At 51.4% G+C, this 15,960-nt stretch overlaps 1 protein-coding gene and 1 non-coding gene across 2 annotated transcripts; both read right to left on the minus strand.

Moving 5' to 3' along the window:
- Window positions 1–4,124: 4,124 nt before the first annotated feature.
- Window positions 4,125–4,196, minus strand: TRNAS-GGA (transfer RNA serine (anticodon GGA)). Its single transcript has one exon. It is a non-coding gene; the product is annotated as a tRNA-Ser (tRNA).
- A 5,603-nt stretch (window positions 4,197–9,799) lies between these two features.
- On the minus strand, window positions 9,800–12,654 carry CHST1 (carbohydrate sulfotransferase 1). The gene is made up of 2 exons (XM_052653229.1): window positions 12,574–12,654; window positions 9,800–11,076 (listed from the first exon to the last, which is right to left on the minus strand). Exon 2 carries the CDS (start codon window positions 11,033–11,035, stop codon window positions 9,800–9,802), a length of 1,236 nt encoding a protein of 411 aa, XP_052509189.1. The 5' UTR covers window positions 11,036–11,076; window positions 12,574–12,654.
- Between the last annotated feature and the right edge of the window lie 3,306 nt (window positions 12,655–15,960).

Genomic DNA, 15,960 nt, shown 5'->3' on the forward strand with positions numbered 1-15,960 from the left:
GAACCCTAGCATGGATCACTATCGCCAGTTTAGGGGCAGCGGTGAACTCATCAGACCAGATCCCTGACCTCATAGTGTTTCAAGGTTGACTGACAGTTCACGCAGCCAATTCATGCACATATGTCTTTCTTCATCCCCTTTTTTGTTCGTTTATTTGCCAAATACTAGCGTAGAACCTATGACGTTGTCGATACTGCAGAGAAATACTGCTTTTAACCCTGGTAATACAAAATACCAAATACCTGGGATGACTCTCCTATTGAAAACAACTAAAGTTTAGTCGCTCAGTCGTGTCTGACTCTTTGGGACCCCATGGACTTTAGCCCACCAGGCTGCTCTGTCCATGGGATTCTCCAGGCAAGAATATTGGAGTGAGTTGCCATGCCTTTCCCCAGGGGATCTTCCTGACCCAGGGATTGAATCTGGGTCTCCTGCATTGCTAGTTGATTCTTCACGGCAAATAAAGTGTCTGGGAAAAGAAGAAAAAGCGTTCTTAAATGTAAGCTAAACTGGCAAGAAAGTAAATAATGTACAAGGCCAAAAACGCGTGGAACGGAGGCAAGAACCAGAAAGGTAAGGAGAGTAGCAGCTGTGTTTACCAGGGGTATTTACTGAACCCTGAGAAACAGAGCTTGGTTTTCCTGGTGTCCTAGGGCTAAGGGAAGAGCTGACAAAGCCCAGAGTGTGCCCAGGGTGAGGAGTCTGATAGGAGTGACTCCCCCCAAAAAGCTGAGACTTCAAGGGAAAGCAGTCTCGGGTTAAGGAAAAGGAGTAATATCAACAACGCCCTCCATCAGGGGGAGTGCAAGAAAAATGGAACGTCTTAAAACGAAGCCCTAAGTGGAAAATGGAAAAAGTAACTACTGAGAATTTGGAGTCATCAGTCATCCCTGACACAAGTTTGTAACCAACCAAGTTGAATTCACACCACCTGGGTGGTCCCCAAACTCCACAAACCAACAACTTAATTTACAGCGGTTTGCTGCCAAGAAGTGCCCTCCAGGGGCCTGGCACTGGAGAATAAAAAATAGTCTTCAAAAGAACCCTCTGCAATCCCAGGCCTCACGAATTTCCATAAATAGAAATTCAAGGGAAATTGAGTCAACCACAGTTCACAACTAAACAAATACATACACAAGGAAACTCTGTATTATGACTGAGAACCAACAGAAAGCAGGAGGCCACTTCTTGCAGACCCGTGTTGACCCGCCAGTGCCCTGCCTTATCGGCCCCTCAACAGGCAGACCCTTTAGACTCTCAGGATCCACACCCACCCCACTCCTGCACTCTCTACTGAGCTTTCCAGTCATGTGGTGTACTGATGTGATGGAATGCTCTGGCCCACACCCCCTGGAACATTCCTTCTCCTCTGGCAGACAGTGAGTTCCTGCAGCAGCCACATCTTCTCCAAGATCTGGATCTAGGCAGGAGGTGTGTGGGATGCCTCTTCCAAGTTCTTAATTCCTTCCTGGTTTACTCTCCCTCCACCCCAGAGGAAGTGGGACTTCCTGCATTTGTTATTCTCATATTCCGTAAGGGTTCTCCTTTACAACCCTTTTAGTAATTAATCATATTTTATTTGCTAATCATTAATTATATTAAATGGTCCCTGTTGAAATTATAAATGTCAGTTCTGTCTTGGCCTGGCCCTTGACCAATACGTTCAGCATCCAATTAAAATCACAGGACGATGCAAAAAAAAGCAGATAACTATGACTCATAACCAAGAGGAAAATAAATCAATCAATAAAAACACACCAAACAATAACAGAATTAGTCATCAAGAACTCTGAAACCCACTCCAGTATTCTTGCCTGGAGAATCCCATGGACAAAGGAGCCTGGTAGGCTATAGTCCGTAGGGTCGCACAAAACTGACTTAGCACACACGCATGACTTTGAAACATAAGTCTTATAAACATTTTCAGAGATATGAAGGAGAATGTGAATACAATGAGGGTAAAAATGGAATACATAACATAAAAGACACAAGGGCCATATAGAAAGGAAAAATACAAATATGAAATGAAAAACGTGCTGAATTGCACTATAGCAGATTAGACATTGCAAAAGAGACAATTAGACAACTTGAGAACGTCAGATTAGGAATTATTCAAACTAGGCACAGAGAGGATAAAGGGCTAAGAAAAGAGTAAACAAGCATCAGTCATCTGTGGGATGATGTCAAGATGCCTTATACACAGGTAGTCAGAGTCTCAGGAAAGTCGAGGGGGACAGGAAAAAACATTTGAAGGAAAAAAACAGTTGACGTTTCCCAGATCTGATGAGAACTATAAATTCACACATACAAGAAGCGTAAGGAACCCCAAGCAGAATACTGATAAAGAAAAACCTACCAAAGCACATTATAATCAAAGTTGCTGAAAACAAGTAATAAAGAGAAAATCTTAAAAACAGCTACAGAAAAGAGATATTATACATAAACCAAAAAATTAAGCATTACAGCAAATTCTTCATCAGAAACAATATGAGGCAGAAGATGGTGAATCAAAATCTTTACATTGCTGAAAGATAAGCCATCAAATTAGAATTCTAAAGCCAACAAAAGCGTCTTTCAAAAACGAAGGCAAAAATAGACTTTTAGAGAAAATCTGAAAGAATTCATTGTCTATAGACCTGCACTCCAAAAAAATGTTATATTCGATCAAAAGTTCCTCAGGTAGAAAGAAAAGGACATCAGGCAGGAGTCTGGATCCACACAAAGGAATGGCGAGCACTCAGAAATAAGAGAAACAGACCACCGATACATTCAACATGATGAATATCCGTCGCCAACCAAGTGAAAGGATCCAGACACAAAGGGCTGCGTGTTCATGACTCCAGTTATACAAAATCATGGAAAAGTTAAGACTATAGTGACAGAAAGCAGCTCAACGGTTGCCAAGTTCTGGGGTTTAGGGGAGGAGACTAATGGCAAGAGAGAGAGCACGAGGGAATCTGGGGGCTGAGCCTTCCTATATCTTGGTTGTCGTGATGCATAGCTATGCACTTGTCAAAACTGATCAAACTGTATGTTTAAAAGGAGTGAAGCTTATTGTATCTAAATGGCACACTAATAAATTTGATCATTTAGAAAAAGTCAATGAAAGACCACATATAATACTTTAAAAATGCATCACAACAATCACAGAGAAATTTAAAAGAAGGCACAAAGAATTAAAGTGTATGAAGGTATTAAGCGTGTTTTTCAAGAGACGGGTGAAGATATTGACTGATTTCAGACTTGGATAAACTGAAGAAGGAATTTGTCGTTTCTAATATTACCACTAAAGGAATGAAAACAGATATGTAAATCTCTAATCAGTGGAGGAAAAAAGATGTCACAGACAAAAAAAAAAAAATCAAAAGTAAGGTTAAAAATAATGGGTGAGACAAATAGGAAGTGCAAAATAAGATGGTAGCTGTAAATTCAAATGGGCTTCACAGGTGGTGCTCAGTTCAGTTCAGTCGCTCAGTTCAGTTCAGTTGCTCAGTCGTGTCTGACTCTGCGACCCCATGAATCGCAGCATGCCAGGCCTCCCTGTCCATCACCAACTCCCAGAGTTCACTCAGATTCACGTCCATCGAGTTAGTGATGCCATCCAGCCATCTCATCCTCGGTCGTCCCCTTCTCCTCCTGCCCCCAATCCCTCCCAGCATCAGAGTCTTTTCCAATGAGTCAACTCTTCGCATGAGGTGGCCAAAGTACTGGAGTTTCAGCTTTAGCATCATTCCTTCCAAAGAAATCCCAGGGCTGATCTCCTTCAGAATGGACTGGTTGGATCTCCTTGCTGTCCAAGGGACCCTCAAGAGTCTTCTCCAACACCATAGTTCAAAGGCATCAATTTTTCGGCACTCAGCCTTCTTCACAGTCCAACTTCACAGGTGGTGCTAGTGGTAAAAAAAAAAAGAAAAAAGAAAAAACCCGCCTGCCAACATAGGAGATGTGAGAGACTCAGGTTCAGTCTCTGGGTCAAATATGTCGGTAATTAGAAGGCGTGGATATGAACTAAAAGATGGAATAATAAATTACACAAATTCTACCCGTAGAAGGCTCAGTCGTGTCCGTGGGATTTTCCAGGCAATAGTATTGGAGTGGATTGCCATTTCCTTCTCCAGGGGATCTTCCCGGCCCAGGGATCGAACCTGGGTCTCCTGCATTCCAGGCAGACGCTTAACCGCCTAAGCCACCAGGGAAGCCCCTCCATAGAAGGCTGGTGTCGCTATACTGGCATTAGATAAAATGGACTTAAGGCAGAAGCATTACCATGGTAAACAGGAACACCTCACGATGAGAAAAGGTGAAAATCACCAGAAATTATGATAATTTTAGAGTTGTAGCACCTAAAAACACAATCTCAAAATCACACAGCGAAAAAAAAAGTGACAGAACTACATGGGGAAATAGAGAAATCAATCTACCCACAATCCCAGTGCAGAATCTTTAACTCACCTTTCTCAGTAATCATCAAAATAAACACTTTTTTTTAAAAGTCAGGAGCAGTATTTGGCCAATAAGTTTAACTTGACTAGATGGGCACAGGCGGCCCACTACACCCAGCTGCTGCACAAGACACATTCTTTTCCAGTGCAGTCCCCAGGCTACAGCTGAGAACTGAGGCTCAGGGTAGACTTCTGGCTTGTCTAGCAAGATGCAGTGGAGCAAGCTCTCAAGGTGAGTCTCCTGTCACCTGAGCCGCTAATTTTCTACTCTTCCTGGATGGTTTTAAATGCCTCCTGTTCCCCTCTGTGCAAAGGTTCTTGTTCCAAAGCCACATCCAGCTTCCCAAAGCCAGCTGAAGGCCAGAGTGACATTGCTAAAGGCTGAGGTGTTACCAAGGAAGGAAGAGCGCAGGAAGCAATGCCGGCAGAAGGCATTGTTGTTGGAGGCTGGATGCTGGAACGTGCCAGAGGAGGAAACCGCCCGGCGGTTGGGTGTGTTCAGCTCGTGTTCTCAGATCCCCTCCAGGAAGCTCTAACATTCAGGTCTCAGAAAACTCAACATCCTTCACTGCTGGAGACAGTGAGCTTCCCTGGGGCTTCAGGAGGAAGAAGACTGGGTCTAGGTCCCCAGGTGAAAAATGGTCCTTTATGAATTGAAACGAGCACAGATGGAGGTGGCTTAAAGGGGGCAGAAAGGCCAAGTCCATCTGATCTAGACGTAGCAGCTGAGCAGGAAGGGAATGCCATCCCGGGAAGGCATTTCCCAGGAATTTAGATAATTCTGGACATGTGGCCAAAAGACAGCCGGTCATCTCGGCCAACTTCCAGTCCTGAGGGTTATTCGCCTAAGGGCGCCGGACACCTACAGGTACCATCCCGTGGGTAGGCCAGATTGTCTTCATGCTTTGCAGCCGTTCTGTGGGCATTTCTGTCTGTCCCCTACTTGCCTCCCCCTAGTTAACCCTCGGTTCTAGGCCTTGGCTGAATAAGGGGACTGCACTGACTGCTGGGCCATTTTTGTTCAGGAGTAACTTTGTGCATTGTTAGCATTCATGTGAGAAGAGCTCACCAAAAAAATGTACTATCAACGAATATTCATTGAGCATGTCCCAGGCACCCTGCTAATAACCGTGGATAAAATGACATGGTGATGATGATAATGGCTAGCATTTAATAGGCATTCCCTATACACCAAGCACAGTGCCCTGCACTTAAATGCGTTACCTTATGCAATCTTCAGAGTAGCCCTCTGAGGCAGGTATTATAAGCATTACCTTTGTACAGATAAGAACATGGAGGCTCAGAAAAATTGTGATACGCCCTGGGTCACACACTGACTAATGACAAAGATGGAACTGGAACCTAGAATCAAGCATTTTGCCATAATGGTTCCCAAGATGAAGAAGACATTGTAATTATAAGTCATCAGCAGATGACAACTCCCAGAAGCAAAAAGTGCAATTAGACAGAGGCAAGGTAGGGAGATGGGAGGTTTGGGTGAAGCTTTAAGGGCTCTTTGAAGCCTGGGTAATTGTCCCATGTATGCCCTGGGCAGGCAGGCTGCAGGCCCCCAGGCCAGTCAGATCCTCAGTTTGGGCATTAGTCTCCCAGCTGCACACACACATGCACACACGCGCGCACACACACACAGAGAGAGCTCACCTTGTGACCACTCAGCCCATGGCTGCAGCTATACCCCTGGTGCGCTCAGACCTTGACTACTTGCCTCTAAGGACTTGATTCCAACCTGTTTTTCAGCACTCGGGAGACAGAAGCCTGTGTGTTTTCTCCATGGGTCTGGGAAGGGGCTTCACGTACATCTTTTCCTTCCCAGTGAGTAAAGGCATTCCAGCAGGGAGAAATCCTTCCCCAGGAAGGGGATGAATCAGGAATGGCAGGTTTGTTCTGGATAATACCCTGTGGAATAATGGGAAGTGGCGCTCAGTGAGCTCCCCTGAGTCCCAGGGAAGTGGGGCTGGGAGGCTGGAGTGTCTGCTGATACGAAGAAACAAGAGCGAGCCGGTGAGAACCACAAACACAGGAAGCCTGTGATGAAAAGAATCGGCAGGACACAGCCCTCCAGGCAGCGGCATGAGAGGGGCCCTCAGGACGGGGACAAGACCAGGAAGTTACTCCTTAGGATCTAAGCCATCGAGGCGCTACACACAGCCGAGGTGGGGCCGGGTCAGCCCTGCCTACGTGGCGCTCTGACCACCATTTCCTGGCTGGAAGAAGGTGCCTCTGTGTGAGCAGGAAACAGCCGCTGGAGACGTGTGACTGATGGGAGGCAGAAGGGTGCTCGGTAAACTGCAAACATTCCCTACGTGTGTTTTTTCGCTGCTCTTCTCCGTACAAGCGTTAACCTTGGAAATGTAACAAATGGCAAAGACAAAAAACCAGGAAGCCAGTGTAGGTGTGTGGAGTGAAAAAAAAAGAATTGTTGACTACAGTGGGATGATGTGGACTCTTAGAACAAAACTCAGCTGAACACCCCCTCCCCACCCCTCCATCCCCTGTGAGAAACAGGCTGGGAGGGCATTAGCTACCCGGTCTCCAGCCTCATTCAGATTCCTAAGGGCATCCCCCACCCCACCCCTCCCCACCCCCCGGGAAGGAGCAGTACAAGCAAATTCTTTCATCCAGTGGGAAGCACCTGTTTTATCCCTTCTTTTATTCATGCAACCAGTGTTTACTGGAGGCTATCGTGTGCAAGTCCCAAAATTAAAAGTACGATTACAATTGTGAAAAACACTGTAAAAGAGATGTGTATGATGCCATAAGGGCCTATACTCAGGATATCTAATATAATCACTTATACAGGGGACTATGATTCGGATAATTGAACCAATCTGATAAAACCAGAGAAGTGCTGATAATGACTCTGCGATCCAGAGGATGAGCAGATATTAACTAGGTTAAGAGGGCAATAGGAGTAACCCAGCGATGAGGAAAGAGCTAAGCATATATGCTGCAATCAGCCAGAGTGCCGTATGTATTGGTTAGCTTTGGCTGCATAACAAGTCACTCCAAAGCTTAGTGGCTTAAAACAACTTTTCTTAACCCAATTTTGTAGGTCAGAAATTTGGCTGGATTCAGCAAGGCACTTCCCACAGTCTACGTCAGGTTGCGTCGCTGACTTGGGCTGAGGCTCACTCGTGCACCTGTATCAGTGGCCAAGTCAGTGAGGAACCGGCTGGCCATTGCCTGGGGCTCTTTGGTTCTCCACTGCGTGGTCTGTCGTTCTCTGGCAAGCTGCCCTGGGTTTCCTTCACAAGGCAGTTAAAGGCATCTAAAAAGCAGCAAAAAGGATCAAGTTCCAAAGCTCAGGCACTTCTCATCTGCTGTAAGCCACTGATAAAGACAAGGCATGTGGCTAAGCCCAAATGGGGGGAAGAGGCACCAACCAAGGGTGTGGTTACAGGGAGAGGGGAACAAATTGGGAGCAGTAACCTCAGTGTGTTCAAGGAACTGAAAGAAAGCCGAAAGACTTTCCCTGTGAAGGGGAACACAGCCCAGGTGAAGCTGGAGGTGGGCAGGAACCAGGGCACGAAGGGCCTCCAAGAGCGCTCTGAGGTCGAGTCTTCAGACCCTAGAAACAGGGCAGCACTCTGGCTTCTGGCTCTCTGTCATGAAGGCCTGTTTATCACAGATAAATCCCCTGAAGGCTGTGCCGCCCTGGGTGACGGCTCTGCCAAGCTTGAGAAGCCCAGGACCTCTCAGTTCAGTTCCGTCGCTCAGTCGTGTCCGACTCCTTGTGACCCCGTGAACCTCAGCATGCCAGGCCTCCCTGTCCATCACCAACTCCCGGAGTCCACCCAAACCCATGTCCATCGAGTCGGTGATGCCATCCAGCCATCTCATCCTCTGCACCTCTGAAGCTGCCTAATCCCGGGAGTTCTCTCTCTCCCAGGCCAACAAAGCTGTGAACTCCACCCCAGAGACCGGCTGTTTTCTTGGAATAAGAGCTGGGGAAGCCACGCGGAGGCAGCTGCTAGACTGCCAAAGATCGGAAGGAAAGTAAGCAGGACTGGCACTCCCGCTGTAGCCAACGGGACACCTGCACTAGCTGTTAAAACACCGAATGCATCCGGACCACTGATGGAGGCCACTGCCCTGAGTCAAGCCACTCTGGAATATTTTTCCCTCCCCGGCTATCCTGGCCCCAGACCCAGCAATAAAAGGAGTAATATCTGGCACAGGAAAGAGTCACCAGGACATCAGGATCTCCAGACACTGATCCAGCAAGCCACACCACTTGAGCATCATCCCCTGGCTATCAGGTGACTGGTCTCAACTAACCGAAGGGAAATGAAACTGTGAGCTCACGGTTGAGGGTGTTGAGGGTGATACGAATTCTGAAAACCAGCAACTGGTCATTGAATCCCCTCCTCCATCTCCATGTCTCTCCTCCCCAAAGCCAGAAACACCTGGACCCCACCAAGTTCTGCCTTCACCCCTTCAGCATGTCCCACAATCACACTCAGACATCATTGCACTCTTTTATTCACAGAAAACACAGATAAAGCATTTCAATGTTCATTTAGCAAACTGAACCACTCTTTTTTTTTTCTTTTTTTGGCACAAAGAAATATCACAGATGGACCCCAAGATCAATCAGAAAACCATAATATTTATCAGCCATCACTGGTCCAGGGGCAGCCACAAAACTCAGACAGACAGACAGACAGCGTTGCCACAGACTGGAAGAAATAAACAAGGTCCACATTCACCTCACAGTAAAAACCTGCTCACCGACAGGCAAGGATGGGCAGGAAGGGGCAGTTTTCTCTGCTCCAAGGAGTGGGGGGCAGCGGATATTGGGAGGCAGAAGCAGGATGGGGAGGGATAAACACCATTCATAAATTAGAGACAGGTGGCCTTTTTGTTTTTAACCTCTTACCTTGTTGAAGTAAGACAGTGCAAAAACTACCATACCCTGACCACTCGTCCATTCAAAAAACCTCAGAAGTTGTGTGGTTTGGGGTGTCTCTCCTCTCAAGCGCCCGTGTGTGTGTGTGTGTGTGTGTGTGTACGTGCGTATGTGAATGTGTAAGTGTGGTGCTTGTAAACATTGTCACCATCCACCAGAGACACACACCCGAGTGTCTGAACGGTGTGGGGTGGGGGCTGGACCCCACTTCACCACCCCCTCTGCCCCAAGGATTCCTGTCCTAGACATAGTGCAAATTTCAGAGACAAAGAGAGGCAGGTGGAAGTGGGGAGGGGGGCGGACGGGGCAGGTAGGACACCAAAGACGGGGTGGGAGAGGGAAGGGGGAAATAAGGCAACAGTTAAAAACGGTCCATGTTATCAAAACCGACATCGTGTGCCCCCTGCCCCCACCCGCGGAGCCCCGGTCACGAGAAAGGGCGGAAGTCCCGCTCCTCCACCAGGCTGATGGAGGGGTTCTTGAGCTCCTCCTCCGAGCTGGCCATCTTGTAGCCCAGCTGCGCCAGCACCCGCTGGCAGGCGTTCTGGGCGAAGGCCACGATGTCGTAGGAGAGGCGGAAGCGCCACTTCTCGGCCGTGGCCGCCGAGTTTCGCACCGTGCCGTACTTGTGCTTGCCCAGGGTGGGGTCTCCCCGCGTGTTGTTCTGGATCCAGCGTGCCACGTGGCTGTCCAAGGGGATGCCCAGGAACCCGTAGATCTCCTCAGTCTTCTTCATGGGGTTCCTGGCCAGGTCCTCGTAGCGCACGAGCATGTACTTGCCCTTGAGCCACGGGGGGCGCATGAGGCCGGTGGACACGGAGTTGGAGAAGTCCTCGCACACGGTGGTCAGCTGCGTCACGTCCAGGTTGTAGGGCTTCCGCCCGGTGCCGTACCAGAGCCGCCAGAGGCGGTACGTGTCGCGGAAGGTCTCGCTGCGCGAGGCCAGGATGCCCCGGGGGTCCCGGACCAGCTGGATGACCTTGAGGTTTAGGCGAGGGTCTTCCACCAGGGCCCGCAGGTCGTTGACCTCGGGCACGCGCACCGTCTTGATGGCCACGTGGCTGCGCTCGCGGCAGGCCTCGGCGGCCACCGTCAGGTTCAGCAGGCCGCACCTGCGCACACAGTCCCCCTCCTCCAGCACCAGGTCCCCCGAGCCCGGGGCGTCGCACACCGGCCGGGAGCACAGCACGCGGCTGGCCCCGCGGCGGAAGATCCTGTCGGTGGTGTGGTTGACGGGCGGCGGCTTGATGTAGTTCTCCAGGAAGTAGAGGTCGCAGTCGTAGAGGCTCCTCAGGAGGTCCCGGCTGGCGCCCAGCATGACCCGCCGATCGGCTGGGCTCTTGCCCTGGGTGAAGCGGGGGATGAGTGTGTTCTGCACGTGGTAGAGGGGCTCAAACAGGTAGAAGACGTCCAGGTGCTGGTTGAAGAGCTGGCCCACGAAGGAGGAGCCGCTGCGCGTGGTGGCCAGGATAAGGATGTGGGTCTTGCGCGAGAGGTTATAGGCGAACGTGGGGCCCTCCTCGCACAGCCGCTCGGCCAGCCCGGCCTCCGCCAGGCCCGGGCAGGTGTGGAAGGACTTGGCCGTGAAGGTGCGGATGGCCGTGTATTGAATGGCGATGGAGGCCAGGGCAAGGAGGAGGACGGCCTTCCAGGAACATTGCATGGCTGGGCACCTTCATGGGGCTGCTTCTCCAGATGCGAGGTCTGGGGGTCAAGGCGGGCAGCCGTCAGGGAGCAGCCAGACTTGGGTGCCCCTGACGGCCGGAGGCGGGCACCAGCTTGCTCCCTGAGAGGAGCTGGGTCTCCAGCCCTCAGGGGAGGGCCCCCAGCTCTATGGTTCAGTGCTCCCACATACACCTGAGCACTGAAAGGGCTCCTACGCTAGACTTTACCATTCTCTGGGGACTCCCGGGGGCTCTTAGGGACTGAACAAACCCATTCCTATACCCCAGGGCCTAACCTACAGAATACTGTGGGGCCTCCCATCAGAACTGAGTAGCTTAGTGGGGCCTGACCGGGCAAGACCCTAACTCCCTCAACTCCCATACCTGAAGAATGACCAGCTCCCACCCACCTCAGCCATTCCTCTTTCTCTGCCTACCCACCCCTGCTGGCATCTCCTGGGCCACCTGCATCTCTGCAACCCCTGCTGGCATCTCCTGGGCCACCTGCATCTTCTTCCACTCCCATGAACTGGCACCCACTTCCCCGTGTGGTCCTCTTTCCTCTGTCTTCTGCCCACCCCCAGGAGGAAGAAGGGCCCATGTCACATGCTGCCCCCTGACCCAAGGCCCCGTGCAAAAAGAACCATTGCACGCCTTGACTGGGTGGGCTGCTAGCAACCTTTGGCCACCGGGCTGGGGAAGGGGAACAACAACATCAAGCCCTTCCTGCTCCCCCTATCCAATTTACAGATGCAGGTGATCAGCTTATTCCAGTGGAGGACTCTCAGGGCTCATGGACTCCCTCAGAGGCAGCTGGCCCAGAGCAGACAGGGTCCAGGGGCTGCTGAGAAACCCCTTCCCAGGCCCCAGTGGCCTCCAGGATTTGCTCCTGGCCACTGAGGAAGAGGGTGGCCCCCAGGTGGCGCTAGTGGTAGAGAATCCGCCTGCCAATGCAGGAGACTCAAGAGACACAGGTTCAATCCCTGGGTCGGGAAGATCCCCTGGAGAAGGAAATGGCAACCCACTCCAGTATTCTTGCCTGTAGAATCCCATGGACAGAGGAGCCTGGTGGGCTACACAGTCTGTGGGGTTGCAGAGTCAGACACAACTGGCTATGCACACGTCTACTGAGGAAGGGGTCCTGGTCATGGGGCACGTGAGTGAACTGGTTTAGCTGGATGAACTGGTTCCTCCAGCACCCCTCCCCCATCCAGTCCTCAAGGGCCTCCACCCTTAGGCCCTCACCCCCTTCAGCCCACAGGGTGAGCTCAGGGACCCCACTGTGATTCCACAGTGGCCCCAGAGAACCCAGGCCGGGGAGAGAGAAGGAGAAGGGTGGAAGAGAAGGGGCATCTCAACGAACGGAGGAAGTGTGGGGAATGGGAGGGCAGGGAAAGTGGGGGTGTGCTGGGGTCCCGGGGTAGGGGCCAACCCGAGCATCTGAAAGTTGCCTCCCGCACCTCCCCCAGCCAAGAGAGGCCAGCTCAGCGACCCGCCCTGGGGAAGGCAAAGGCAGGGGAGCGCTCCACCAACTCACCAAAGGGGGACTGTTTGGCGCTGGGCAGTCCGCAGCTGCCGGATCTCCAGGCCTCGCCAGCAGTCACAGCCCGTGCAGCAGTCCTGTGGCCAGCAGACTGCAAGGAGACAGGGAGAGCAGTGGTGCTGAAGGGGCTCCCAGCGCCCCCTCCCACCTCTCTCCCCTGTTCCGTATGCCCCACGGACAGCTCCCTAGGGCTGGGCAACACAAGCCCTGTCTGCTCTCCCAGATCTACCCACTGAGACTCAGGGCTCCAGGTAACCCAGTGCCATCTCTGAGTCCCTGAGTCCAGCTCTCTGAGTCCCAGGCAGCATCCCACCCCCTTCACCCACCTCTCCCACCCGATACCCATACCTTATGAGAGAGTGATGCTCCAGTGGGCAGGAGGCTGGCAAGCCTGCATGCCCAGCTGAGAGTCAGTGCCCCATGTAGGGAACCACCCCAGAGAGGTACCCGTCCCAGCTACCACCCAAGAGAGATGCACAGAAATCCACTGGACATAAACACCCCCAAGCTGGCCAGCTCAGTTCAGCTCTGGTGATCGGACTGACCCAACCAGACCCAGTACCTAGTGCCCAACAACGGTACCGTCAGGGTCAAAGTTATCCCAGAAAACGGGGCCGGCTGGAGCACAGTCCAGATGGGTTTTGCATTTAAAATCCGCAGCATCCTGACCCTTTGCGATTCACCTTGTTCAGTGATTTTCCCCAATGGGGGTTAGCGGAAGTCGGGAAGAGCAAGGAGCCTCACCCCAGATCTCCAGGTGGAAACGGCAGCTCAGTGGAGGCAGCCCACCCGCTGAAGCCCGGGAGGAAGGGACAGAAAGGAAGCGAGGTTCCTCTTCCACCCACACAGGGAGAGGAGAATGACTACCTGAAACTCAAAGCACAAGTGGACCAGGGAGCATCCCTGACCTTCACGCTCTTTGCAAACCCTAAGTCAAAGCACCAAGGTCACAGCATTGTTTCGGTTAGTATCCAATGAGTATTTCCTAAGCGCTAAGCGGTTTACCTACCTTGGCTCATCAGTGCTCCGCAAGAACTTTACGTGGAAGCCAGTATCGGTTCCATTTCACAGGCAAGAAAGCTGAGGCACAGATCCGGCAGGTTCCCCAGAGCCCATGCTCCTTCCCTCCAAGAAGACCTGACTTACTGTTCCTCCAGGTCACCCATATTGGGCCTTCAGACATGCATGTAATTAATGTCCCCTGCTCATTTGTGAATCAGCGCGAGAGGCACCAGGTGTTAGAAGGCGATGTTCAGATGACTTCTGAGACTTGGAGCATGCTCTTCCCTTTGCTGTCTGGTCTGGTTGAACTACTGGGCTCGTGGAGGTTGGGTGAATGCCTGCGCCTTCTGCGTAGTCTTCCCACGTTCACTATTGGGCACAGTTCCCCTTGGGGGCGGGATGAGTGGGTCCTCATTTCCCAAATGGGTGCTATCGGGTTCAACTCACTCACCCAGCTCCCCACACCAGGGAGAGAGTCTGTTTTCCTGAGAGCCCCTGCTGGAAGGTCAGGGTCCTCACTCCCATTGTTCAGATGATGAAACTAAGGCTCAGAGACTACGCCAATGGGCGTGGTAAGCAAGTAAGAAGTAGGAGAGACACGAGTCCCTCTGGATCAGACTCTTGGGCCGGCGCTGTGGCTCTTCTACCATCAGTTTGGTGCAGAAGGAACATGCTGAAGCTTAGGGACGGGCAGGGGGCTGGCGGCGGCTCGGGGAGGCCTGTTTTAGGTGCAAAACCCTGCTTGGTGCTTAGAGGAAGCAGTACCTTGTCACCAGATGGCAGTAAACAGGGGAAAGGCGCAGTCAGGTTCTGGGGAACCTCCAGTGTGAGCTGAGGAACGCACCCCCATCCCGCACTGCCTCACCCCACGAGAGCAGAAGACGCTGTCTCCATCAGCAGGGTTGCTCGGAGGACGTGCAGAGAACAGCGTCTCAGCTTTATATGTGACCCATGCAGAGTGCAGGCCAGCCCTGCCCAAGTGCCCCAAGACAAACGTGAACGTCTTTAGAGAACAGGTAGGGAAAGGCACCGATATTCGTGCAGCATAATATTTTTAAATTATTCGGGAGTCCATTCTTTAGCAGCAGTGCTGTTTCATTCGGCCATATTTCCTTTGTATTTATTCACAAGCATGTTATTATCTAGCATGAGCCAGGTACTATTCTGAGCACGATGGGTAAAATAACATGAAGGAAAGCAAGTACTTCTGGGGACTCATGATGTTTCTCCCAGTCACAGGCTCCCTTTCCAGGCATCAGCTCATCTAGCACTCACAGTAACCCTGTGGGGTCATGGTTCCATTTTACAGATAAGAAAACTGAGATTCTACACAGATAACTTCTCCAAGCATAGAGCCAGGATTCCAGCCAGGCAGTATGCTCAAAATCCTCCTCCCTGACCTACTCCCTCTTCAGCTACATTCAGCACCCTTTGGTCCTCACCAAGACAGGAAATGGAAGCTTTAAAGAGACTTCCCTTAACTCTTAAGATTCCCGTTCCAAAAACAATTCACCCAAGGTTTTCTTTAGAGATGAGCATCTTTCAAGGAGGAAACCATTTTAAGTTTCTTCCCCTCACTTCCTTGAACCACCACCCCCCCCTCCAAAAACTAAGGCCAGGATTGGAAGCTGCTGTCTTTGCCAATAAATCAGAAGGAATTCAAGCATCATTGCGATGCTATAAATCCCTTAAAAAGCAGGACTCAGATTTACAAGGTGCAATCTGGACACCCGGGAGGGGAAGATGTTGAAGGCAGGCCACCCGTTGTCACCCCTCCAACCCCCCACCCCCAAGAAGGGCAAAGCCAGGGCATGGGAACGGGAAGATGGAGGAAGTCAGGCCCTCCTAGAAATGCCCCTGTTGGGCTGCCAGCCTGGCAGAACCAGGCCCAGGGCCCGCCAAGTGTCCTTGGTATGCTGGAAGCAACTGCCCTGGAAACCAGAGGCCCTGAGGCTGGGCCCCATTGTTCCCAGGGGAGCTCTGGCCACTGCAAGGGATACCTTCAATACCCGCATCCTCTAAGCCGGACCGTGGGCCCCAGAGCCCCTCTCTGGGGCTTCTTGAAGCCTCTGGCCTGGCATCCCTCCACCTCTAGTGAGTCAAAATCCAGGCAAGCCTTAGACGTGGGCATCCAGAATCTAACTTCTCTTGGGAGCCACCCACTCTCAAAGGAAAGTTCAGACTTTGGAACCAGCTACCTTCAAATTAGGGTACAGGATGGGGGTGGAAAACACCTCCACCTGGGAGAACTAGAATTCAGAGCTAAGAGCTCAAGCCATGAAACCACACCTACCTGGACCTGTCACTCAGCAGGACGCGGCCCTGGGCGACTCACTCGTTTTCTCTGAGCCTCAGTTTCCCCACCCGTAAGTTAAGTGT

Source organism: Budorcas taxicolor, chromosome 15 (genome assembly GCF_023091745.1).
Source record: "Budorcas taxicolor isolate Tak-1 chromosome 15, Takin1.1, whole genome shotgun sequence".
Lineage (NCBI taxonomy): Eukaryota > Metazoa > Chordata > Mammalia > Artiodactyla > Bovidae > Budorcas > Budorcas taxicolor.